We start from the raw sequence: 11536 nt of genomic DNA on the forward strand, positions 1-11536 counted from the left end.
CTCCTGAATTCAGGCTTATATTGGTCTAAACCTGCTGGGTACTTTTTTATAGAAGTTGACGGCCAGAACCATTTTGACCTGGCAGGTTAAGAGAGTGATAAGTGAGACAACTAACGCAAAACAACTATATTCTATGACACTGCAGATCTCTAGTGCGTGGATTTGTGTGGTCTCTCATAGTGAGTGAGCATATGTTTAAACAAACTGTTTACAAGAAACAGAACAGAGCCCTTAGTGTGTCTTAGCAGCCAACTCACTGAGATGTTTCTACATAAAAGTCCTTAATGCTTAGTTTGATGTGAAGATATTAGAAACGTTATCAGAACCTTCCCTGTGTCCCCAGGCTGGAGGAGGAGTGTAATCAGCGCGGCGCGGCGGTGAAGCGAGTCCGGGAGCTGGAGGCTCTTCTCTCAGAGCTGCAGGAGGACCTGGAGGCGGAGAGGGGGGCCCGGGGGAAGGTGGAGGCGGCCCGGAGGGATCTGGGAGAGGAGCTGAACGCTCTCCGCACCGAGCTGGAGGACAGCCTGGACACCACCGCCGCACAGCAGGAGCTGCGGTGGGTACCAGTGGGGGGGGGGGGGGTCTACTGTGTGGTCAAAGTCTTCTATCACGGTATATGTGTCATTTCAAAGTTTGTAACCAGGTACACTTACAAAATGGCAACATCTGAAGGAGTTTACATTTATAATGGCCTAGGACTTTTAAGATAAAATAAATATTCTATATATTTGTTCAAACAGATCATAGCTTAATCCTTGCACTCTTTACGGTGATAACATTAAAGGTAATTCATTTAAAGCAAATATTAAATATTAAAATCTGTGTTAAACAATGTTAAAAACAGCTTCTTTCTAAGATTGTGCAGAAGAATAAAAAAGGGTTTCATCTGCATAAAAAGAGACCGCTGTGACCCCAGATGTGTAGTGTTGTGTGTGTATTTATTGTACGTCGTATGTGTGTATTTGTACCTGACAGGGCGAAGCGTGAGCAGGAAGTGGCCCTGCTGAAGAAAGCCACGGAGGACGAGGGCCGGGGCCACGAGGCTCAGGTCCAGGACCTCCGACAGAAACACAGCCAGGCTGTGGAGGAGCTCAACGAGCAGCTGGAGCAGGCCAAGAGGGTACTCTCACACACACACACACACACACACACACACACACACACACACACACACACACACACACACACACACACACACACACACACACACACACACACACACACACACACACACACACACACACACACACACACACACACACACACACACACACACACACACACTGATGCATACCTGGGACACAACATTTCCTCGCTCTGATATTAAAGGGGTCAGTTTACTCAAATTGCATTAATTACAAAATATGTTCTCACTTCTAGTTGAGAAATACTTAAAATGTGGCCCTATATTTCCACGTTAACTATATTTTAGAGTTCACCTGGTGTAGTTTCAACTGTTTTTATGGAGAATGCGTTTATAAAAGTAGCAATATAAACACACGTGATGACTGAAATAAAGAATGAACAAATGAAAGATAATGATATTTGATGAAGGTGGTTTGAATTACTTTCTCAGGCCTGCTTCCTTTTAATCAATAAAGATATATTTAGGGAGGAGCAGTGTGTCATGAACCCCCCCCCCCTCTCTGCCCCCAGGTGAGAGCGGGTCTGGAGAAGGCGAAGCAGGCTCTGGAGAAGGAGCAGGCGGACCTCAGCGCTGACCTGCGCTCCCTCGGCAGCTCCAAGCAGGACGTGGAGCACAAGAAGAAGAAGGCGGAGGCGCAGCTCAACGACCTGAACGGACGCTTCAGCGAGAGCGAGCGGCAGAGGACCGAGCTGGGGGAGCGGGTCTCCAAGATGACTGTGAGATAAATAAATAAACAATGCCGTATATCACAAACAATTAAAGAAAAATATCAATATTTCTTTATTGTTCTTGCTGTTTCCAAGAGATTTCTTTGAACAAACTTGTTTTTTTTACTGAGATAGACGGTTATATTATTAATTAGTTAAAAGGACATATTGCAAATCAATTTCTAAATTCTAAAATGATTTGAAAAGTTGGACAAAGTTTATGAAGTTTAGGTTGTTTTGTTCATTAGTTACATTGTAAAAGAACATTTAGTGTAGAGATTATAAGGTGATCATATTAAGCGTTTATTTTTCCTTTACTCCATTTCAAAAATATTTGTATATATATTATCATTTTTTGTTTAATTCATGTTTGTTTGAAGATCTGCTGATATAAGTGCATTTAAGTGTTAAGCAGGATGCTTTGATTTGACTTTGTTCTTTTGTGGGTTTTAGTGTGATCTTGTATTTTCTTTCTTTGGTAATTGCAACCAGGAGTTAGTCCTGGTTTTACCGCTGCGAGATTATTTATAATGTGGACAGTATATATAAAACCGTATATTAGAGACTTTATTTATCTTCTTATTTGATCTATCTTCTCGTTTGCTCGGCCTCCGTCAGATGGAGCTGGACGGTGTGACCGGTCTGCTGAACGATGCGGAGGGGAAGAACATCAAGCTGAGCAAAGACGTCTCCAGTCTGTCCTCCCAGCTGCAGGACGCACAGGTGGGGGGGTTTACATAAAGATTGCTCTAAATGTCATGAAGGTGCTCTTGAAGTGAAGCATTACAAGCTATTGTACAAGTGGGGAATTTCTTGTCTCTTAAATGGGAGTGGTCTTATTTATATGAAGTTGTCCCACAATAGATATTTTTCAGAAAGTACAGTCTGCGTTGTACAGTACGTGTTTTTTTTTTTTAAGGTAATTTTGGAGATATTTTGTCTGGACCAAAAAGGTTGCTGACACCTTTCTTTCCCCCTCCTTCTCCTGCAGGAGCTGCTGTCGGAGGAGACCCGTCAGAAGCTGAATGTGTCGGGGCGTCTGCGTCAGATGGAGGAGGACAGGAACAGCCTGATGGAGCAGCTGGAGGAGGAGATGGAGGGCAAGAGGGCCGTGGAGAGGCAGCTCTCCAGCCTCAGCATGCAGGTCAGTGACTGTCTAACTGTCGGTGAGGAGAGTACAGAGAAAATGCTGTTAGAAGTCAAAGCCATGCATTGAAAATATATCATAACTAAAAGTAATTAAGTATATTAAATCAGTAAAATGTAGTTCAAGTATTACATTTAAAATAACACCCAAACTAATTATTCAAAATCAACTTTATAGATGCCAATACATTTTCTTACAATCTCTCAAAAACCCGTTTGTATTACCTTTAAGCTTCTTCTTTTTCTGTACTTGGCTACATTGAAGGTTACAACTGAAGACATGTAAATGTTCAAGTTTTCTCTCACCCTTCTCCTCATGTCAGCTGTCAGACTACAAGAAGAAGCTGGAGGAGGCTTCGGGGGCGGTGGAGATGCTGGAGGAGGGGAAGAAGCGTCTGCAGCGCGACCTGGAGGCGGCCAGCAGCGAGTACGAGGAGAAGGCGGCGGCCTACGATAAGCTGGACAAGAGTCGCAGCCGCATGCAGCAGGAGCTGGAGGACGTGCTGATGGACCTGGACGGACAGCGGCAGGCCGTCTCCAACCTGGAGAAGAGGCAGAAGAAGTTCGACCAGGTGTTTAAAAAATAAATATAACTTTATTGTTTTTCATAGCTGAGGCAAGGCTACTTATATGGCCCATTTCAACAGCAAGGTCATTCAATGTGCTTTACAAAAACATTTAAAACATAATAAATAAAACACATTGTATATTATTGCCATTAAAGCCAGCACAAATTTAAAAAGCAATCTGAAATACAATAAGACGGCATAAAAAAAACGGAATAAGAGTTACTGTGCTGTGAAAGATAAATAAAGTTGTTTGATCTAATATGTCATAGGGATATAGAAACGTTATAATTATTATTTACACAATTATTAATTAAGACAGAATCCTCAATATAATCTCTATCAATAAGAAATGAATATTACACTTTAATCCCTTTTAGTCATTATTTAACTTTGTGTCTGTGTGTGCAGCGTTGATTAAGAGGCGCTGGATTATTTTACACAATATAATCATGATTATTGTGTATATGGGTATAATGTGACGACCCTAATTTAAACGTATTGTTTTCACACAAGTGCTTTGGGTTTTGTATCCCATAATTCACACTAAAAGAAGTACAAAGTGCTCCAATAAGTCTTAATAAAAACTCCTCTCAAAGGTTTTCCCACTTATCCTTAAAAAGTCTAAAAATATATATTATTCAAAAATAATGAATTTAGTGGTATTGAAGTGTCTTAAATAATATTCAAGACATTTTATAATTATAAAAGATGAGTACTAGTATTTTCTGAATAGTTATTTCTTCTGACTTTACATTAAATATTTAATTTTTTTAATGCAAACTAAATGTTATGATTTTTGTAAGTATTAATAAAGAACCAGAAGCCTTTCGCATTAAGCAAAAAGTGAAAAAAAAAGATCCCAAATGTATTTTCAAATTGAACTTTGCTTAAGCTGTAGATTCCACGTGTCTCTTTCCTCCTCGTGCCCCTCAGATGTTGGCAGAGGAGCGCGCCGTGTCTTGTAAATTTGCTGAGGAGCGTGATCGGGCGGAGGCGGAGGTGAGGGAGAAGGAGACGCGGTTGTTATCTCTGGCCCGGGCGCTGGAGGACAGCCAGGACACTCTGGAGGAGGCGGAGAAAACCACCAAGGGTCTGAAGGCCGAGATGGAGGACCTCATCAGCTCCAAGGACGACGTGGGAAAGAGCGTAAGAGAAACATCATAAATAAATGGATTACTCACGCGTTATTTAAAAAAGGAAGTGAAAAATAAATAACATTTTATTAATTACTCCTTTTCAACATTATTTTGTTCTGTGGGTTTTGTGTCCCATCACTTCCTTACTCGTATTTATAAACGTATAAAATGCCCCAAAAAATATGTTGTGAAAAGGGAGCTCAATCCTTTTACCAAAAAATATATTTTCATTGGTAATAAATTATTTTAAATACATTTTTCAGAAGTCTCAAACATTTTATAAATAATTGATAAAATCCAAAAATAAATATATATATAATAACATATTGCATTAACGTATGAATTAAATGTAGAGTTATTAAGACTATGTTGGAAAGAGCTTAAGAGTGAACATCAGGACATGAATACACTTCTTTTTGTTTCTGATGTTGACTTCTCTCCGTCCTGCCTCAGGTCCACGACCTGGAGAAGGCGAAGCGCGGCCTGGAGGCCATGGCGGACGAGATGAGGATGCAGATGGACGAGCTGGAGGACGAGCTGCAGGTCGCCGAGGACGCCAAGCTGCGTCTTGAGGTCAACATCCAGGCTCTGAGGGCGCAGCATGAGAGGGAGCTGCACGGCCGCGATGAGCTGGGCGAGGAGAAGAGGAAGCAGCTCGTCAAACAGGTGGAGTACAAAGGAGCCGCTGTGAGATGTGAGCATGCTGCAGGACGGGAAGATGTTACACTTCCTGCAGGTCTTTGTTTTTTCTAGCTGCGCTGATCCTGGTGGAACCTTAGGCTGCTAAATTGTTTTTTAAAATGTTTTACCTACTATTGCACCTTATTTTTATTAGATTGTTTATGTTCGCACCCCCAGATACCAGCGCAAATGCCTTGTATGTCTAAACGTACCTGGCAATAAACTTGATTCTAATTCTCATTCTAATGCTAGTATTCATTTCAACACAGGACTTTGTAACTTTGTCCCTCTGTTGCTGCATCAGGTGCGAGAGCTGGAGTCGGAGCTGGAGGAGGAGAGGAAGCAGCGCGGCCAGGCCTCAGGCAGCAAGAAGAAGCTGGAGGGGGAGCTGAAGGACATGGAGGACCAGATGGAGGCCTCCAGCAGGGCTCGCGACGAGGCCGTAAAGCAGCTCCGCAAGATCCAGGTCAGCACACTCTTTTCATTTTTCAATATCTTCCTATTGATAAGCAACAATCAAACTGCATCCTGTAATTCCTTATTTTGATTGAGTTACTAAGCTTTACGTTAAGAGTAATTTAAAACTTGACATCCTCTGCTCTCCTCTCAGGGCCAGGTGAAGGATCTCCAGAGGGACCTGGAGGACTCTTGTTTGGCCCAGAAGGAGGTGCTGTCTTCAGCCAGAGAGTCTGAGCGTAGAACCAAGGCCATGGAGGCCGACATCGCCCACCTGCACGAGGTGAGGCCTTTTAACCCTGCTGCTTCAAAACAAACTACATTTTATAAGAGGCAGGACCATTGTTTGGTCTCCCCCAGGAAAATATCAATAAAAACATCACATCAAAAAGGAAAATGACTTTGAAATTGCATCCACGTACATGTTGTACAGCATACCCTCTCACATTAAAGGTGGGGTAGGTAATTCACTTCAGGAACACTTTTTGTTATATTCCATGGAATGCTCTTAACATCCTGATAGCAATGCATATATTAAATGCTTTGACAATAAATACATAAAAAAATGTCATCTGTGGAAGCCATAGTACTGTAAAAAGCACAACCAATCATTTTCACCGGCCAGGCTAAAATAACTGGATGGCCTACCTGCCTGTCAGCCTTCCATCTGTGCACAAACTTATCTCGTGCCCTCATTGGTCATGTGCACGTTCGTGTGTGTTGGAGGAGGGGCTCTGTAAGGAAGTCTGAAGGAAGAGGCAGATTTTGTTCGGCTACGTACTTTCAAATTCTAGCGCACTCGAGCTGGTTTCTCCATTCTTACCTAGCTACCTTTAAGTGTACAGTTACCATCTTGTTTTGCCCACATTGATTGCATTTTAAATAAACCACCTTTTTTTCTTTGCTAAGTTTTAGCATCGTGCTGAGGAGAGCAACTCTTATATTAAAAAATAATTACATAAATAATAATATCCTAAACGCTCCTACGAACTCAAAATCAGGTTGGATGGGATGTGTTGTGATTTTGATCATTTACCAGGCATTTACCCATCAATATGATTTTGATATCATATTTTGATCATAAGGTCACTATTCTTAAAAGTGTGTCTTGCCTGTCTGTCTGTCTGTCTGTCTGTCTGTCTGTCTGTCTGTCTTTCTTTCTGTCTGTCTGTCTGTCTGTCTGTCTGTCTGTCTGTCTGTCTGTCTGTCTGTCTTTCTGTCTGTCTGTCTGTCTGGCTGTCTGTCTGTCTGTCTGTCTGTCTGTCTTTCTGTCTTTCTGTCTTTCTGTCTGTCTGTCTTTCTGTCTGTCTGTCTGTCTGTCTGTCTGTCCAGATGTTGGCAGCTGCGGAGAGAGCTCGTAAACAGGCGGAGATAGAAAGAGACGAGCTGGCAGATGAGCTCACCAGTAACTCCTCAGGAAAGTGAGTGTCTTGTTTGATGAACACATGTTTATATTTTATTTGATGATGTTCATGTGTAAAATGCATTGTTTTGGAGTTTGTGTCAAATAAGAAGGACCATACAACTAAAAACCTCATTCAGTTCTAAAGCTTTACAATTCATCTTTTTATTGGTGAGGTAAAAAGAGAAGATAATAGTTTAAAATACGGTAAGTTACATTGAAGATATTATCAGACAAATTAGCTCTAAAACTGTGTGAATTTCATCTTATTTTGTATTTACTTCCCAACATTCCATTCTTGTTTGTGCTCATCTCTCGATACTCCGCCCCTTTTTCTTCAGATCAATGCTGTCTGATGAAAATCGCCGCATGGATGCAAAGATCAGCCAAATGGAGGAGGAGCTGGAGGAAGAGCAGGCCAACGTGGAGAGCCTCAATGACCGGCTGAGAAAGAGCCAGCAGCTGGTGAGGGTGTGGGAGAGAGTGGAGTGGGTTTAGTCGTCCTGCTCATCAAATAGGCATTTTAAAGTTGCCAAAGATAATTCTACGTCCTCATATACTCCTTTAACTCTGCGGAATTCCACAGGGTTCAATCCTGGGCGCCATATTTTTTTACCTTTTCATGTTACATTAAGGCAAACTGCTTAGTGGGTTAGGGTGGCAGAAAAAAATCAGGGTTTATGATACTTACACGTTTTGTTCAGCAAAATGATGTCCACATACTAACAGTTATATATTTTTTTGAGGCACAAATGCAATCACCAGTAATAAAAAGCTAACGCTAGGCTATAATGTAACTAAAGCACGGTCATATGACTTCATCTCCCCACGACAAAGCTAAAGTTTACTGATGTCATAGTGATGACATTTTCCAGTGTCATAAGCAGCTGCCATTTTGAAGACAAAAGAAGCTACAGTACGGTAAGAGCTGACTATGTACTGACACATTTATTAAAGAACTGCTCAAAAGCTGACTTGTTTCTGGGTTTAGGGAATCTTTCCTGCGCATCTTTATAGGAGCTGCTATTTATTTAGGACTTTATTTGCATATGTGTCTTGTGTTTATAAATATGTGTATTGTAAAGTGCTATATCAATTAAATCCTACTTACCCATTACCTGCTGGGATATATAAAATACATTAATGCATCAATAATTCAATATTTTTAAATAAAAGATTCTGAAAGTAATTTTACTTTTACTACTTAAGTATATGTTGATGTGAATGCTTTTCTACTTTTACTTAAGTAACATTTCAAATGCAGAAGTTTGACTTCTGTATTTTTACAACTTAATCTTACTGCTAAAACATCTGAGTACTTCTTCAACCACTGGTTTAAGGCGTTTCCTCCCCAAGTGAATTCCTTTTCCTCTTGTCCCTCGGTGTGCAGGTGGATCAGCTGGGTGCGGAGCTGGCAGTGGAGCGCTCCACCTCTCAGAGCAAGGAGGCGTCCCGGCAGCAGCTGGAGAGGCAGACCCGGGAGCTGAAGGCCAAGCTGCAGGAGGTGGAGGGCCAGGGCCGCTCCAAACTCAAGTCCTCCATCACCGCCCTGGAGTTCAAACTGAGAGAGGCGGAGGAGCAGCTGGAGATCGAGAGCAGGTACTGGTGCATGGTGGGAAACGGAGTTTGTCAAGTTCATTTCCAACTAACAATCATGCAGCGAAACCAAGTTACATAAAAGATCATTATTGTACAGGCACATTATTACATTGTTATACAGGTTTTTGTTATCTTATTCTATCTTATAAATGTTTGGTGATATTTTGTATTTATTTTGTGCAGAGAGCGTCAGTCCAACGCCAAGAATCTGCGTCAGAAGGAGAAGAAACTGAAGGATTTAACCATCCAGATGGAGGACGAGAGGAAGCAGGCGCAGCAGTACAAAGACCAGGTAAATAAAGTTAGTGTAGAAGTATGTAAAGCTGCATGTAACTGTATTTACTGATGCTACTTGTTGCTGCTGCTTTGTGCAGGCGGAGAAGGGCAACGTGAGAGTGAAGCAGCTGAAGCACCAGCTAGAGGAGGCAGAGGAGGAGGCTCAGCGCGTGGCCGCCGCTCGCAGGAAGCTGCAGAGGGAGCTGGAGGAGGCCAGCGAGGCCAACGACACGATGAACAGAGACATGGCCTCACTCAGGAGCAAACTGAGGTACCGCAGGGACACGAGGAGCTGTTACATAAATGCTATTTCATACATCACAATGATTTGTATTTAAAAAACTATTAACATCTAAATAAATATTACTTTAATAAATCACAACAAAATACAAATTAAAATTCACAAGAAAATAAATAATATTTAAAAAAGATCAGATAACGTTTATTTTGTGATTTTAATTGACTAAATACATTTATTTTTTAGAAAAATAACTATTTTAAAGAAACATAACTAAATAAATACTTCCCGACAAAATAAATAGTAAAAAATATTAAAACAAAATTAGCCAAATCCGAGAAATCCAAAAAAAAGAAATCACTAATCACAAATACAACAAAATGTATTCTATTGAAAAAGTCCTAGAAATAGTTGTTTATATATATTTGTATATTTTTTGTTGAAAGATTTCTTAAATATTGAATAATATTGCACGTTTTTGCTATTATTAAATGTCGTCCTCCTCCTTTGGTCCTGCCTCACTTCCCTCAGACACTACTGATCTGCAAACTGCCTCAAAGCTTCCTGCAGATATTCTTCTCTGCTTCAACGGGACTTCTCTTTCTCATTTCCTCATCGCTCTCTTTTCACTTTTACGGGGCTTTAACCTTTATTTTGTTCAAACTCGCTTTGCAATAAGGCGCCTTCCTCTTTCCTCAATCTCCTCCTGACCTCCTCTTCCTCCTCTTCCTCTTCCTCCTGGTGTGGCGGGTGTTCCCAGGCGTGGCAGCGGGGGGGAGGCGGTGTTCAGCAGCCCGAGCCCCCGCAGCAGCAGTGGAGGAGGCATGAGGAGCCTGGGGCTGGGGGGGGGCCTCAGCCGGAGGAGCATCAAGGAGAACTCGCTGGATCTGCAGGAGGAGGAGCCTCCGTCCCGCTCCCCGTCCCCCCCACTGGACCCCCGCGAGGAGTCCTACTCCCCCGACGAGTAGAGGCCCAGGAATATTTCCACACTTTTAATTTAAATTATTTATAAAGTTGCCTTATATTATAACGTGGAAGAGATATTTGAATATCACAATGGATTTATGTTGACATTCTAGAGGGACTTACACAAACAAGTTGGCAAAAAGTATAATAATAATAATACATATTCACAACAATATATATTTTTTCTATGGCAGAACCTGTGCCAGAAATATTTCACACATTTAATTTAAATTATTTAAATAGTTTCCTTTACTATAACTTGAAGGAGTTTTAGATATTTTATGACACAATGGAAACAAATTCATTTCAAAGTAAAACAACAAATAATTTGGAGTTAGGAAAAACATGATTTATGAATGAAAAGTAACTATTTGAACACGGTTGAAAGGACACATCCAGGTCTGGTTTAGTTCAACATTTTTAAATGCGCACAAAATGATCTTCCAAATTTTTTATGTGAATTTAATATTGAAAATGTCTTTATATTAAATGTAGTTTAAATATTTAAATGTCTATTATATTTATTTATAATGATGCCACAGATCTAAGTAACCTTTCCACACAAAACTAATATATTACTCTCTTATCTAGAATACTTTTCTAAACATTACAATTATTCTTATATCTATTTCACAATAAACACAAACACATTTTTTTCCGTTTCTCAATTTGCTGTATTTGTCATCCAGTTAACCAGAAAACATTTGTTTGTAAAACACAAAGAAAACATATTGAACAAGGAAAGTCAATATATTTTAAATTGAGGGGGAATCGAGAAAGGGTTCAATAATATTTTTTAAGAATGCAGCAAAAAAATATAGTTTCTCAATCTAATAGCTAAATAAAAATAAGCATTTAGAAAAAACTTCAGATCACTTTGTTTCTCTAAACAACCTTCTGGGCTCCTCCCGAAAAAAATTAACGGGTTTATTTTTTGGAAAAAGAGGCTTTTGCTCTGGTTTCTGGAGTATTTTAGAGATGATCTGTTCATTTGGAAACTGTAAAGCCATACATGTAACCCAAATGTTGTATAAGCAACTGTAAGATTAGGCGGAGTGATTTAAACCTCACAATATAATATGAAATATAATAATAAATGTGCATTGTACAATGAGTGCTTTGACGCAGCTCGACTTTCTGAAGTGCTATTAAACTGCTAAATAAAATCCTCACCGATGTTTCGCCTCTCTTTTTTGGCTTTCTAGAAGGAACA

The 11536-nt window shown here is 40.5% G+C and overlaps 1 protein-coding gene across 4 annotated transcripts in view; it reads left to right on the top strand.

Annotated features, from left to right (window-relative positions):
- The window catches only part of LOC307015503 (uncharacterized protein), a 30763-nt gene extending 19262 nt beyond the window's left edge, over positions 1-11501 (top strand). For 3 of the 4 annotated variants that reach the window (XM_079644154.1, XM_079644155.1, XM_079644157.1), the window contains 16 exons: positions 344-556; positions 976-1120; positions 1657-1863; positions 2473-2577; positions 2846-2998; positions 3324-3572; positions 4503-4715; positions 5159-5371; positions 5691-5852; positions 5997-6125; positions 7175-7263; positions 7586-7709; positions 8635-8843; positions 9027-9135; positions 9218-9390; positions 10118-11501. In XM_079644154.1, coding sequence (XP_079500280.1) covers positions 344-556; positions 976-1120; positions 1657-1863; positions 2473-2577; positions 2846-2998; positions 3324-3572; positions 4503-4715; positions 5159-5371; positions 5691-5852; positions 5997-6125; positions 7175-7263; positions 7586-7709; positions 8635-8843; positions 9027-9135; positions 9218-9390; positions 10118-10325 — 2701 coding nt within the window. In that variant the 3' untranslated portion in view covers positions 10326-11501. Of the gene's footprint in view, positions 1-343; positions 557-975; positions 1121-1656; positions 1864-2472; positions 2578-2845; positions 2999-3323; positions 3573-4502; positions 4716-5158; positions 5372-5690; positions 5853-5996; positions 6126-7174; positions 7264-7585; positions 7710-8634; positions 8844-9026; positions 9136-9217; positions 9391-9888 lie in introns of all 4 variants that reach the window. The other variant, XM_079644156.1, reaches the window with a different exon arrangement.
- Positions 11502-11536: the final 35 nt, after the last annotated feature.

The sequence above is a fragment of the Notothenia rossii genome (assembly GCF_949606895.1).
Source record: "Notothenia rossii genome assembly, chromosome: 8".
Classification (NCBI taxonomy): domain Eukaryota; kingdom Metazoa; phylum Chordata; class Actinopteri; order Perciformes; family Nototheniidae; genus Notothenia; species Notothenia rossii.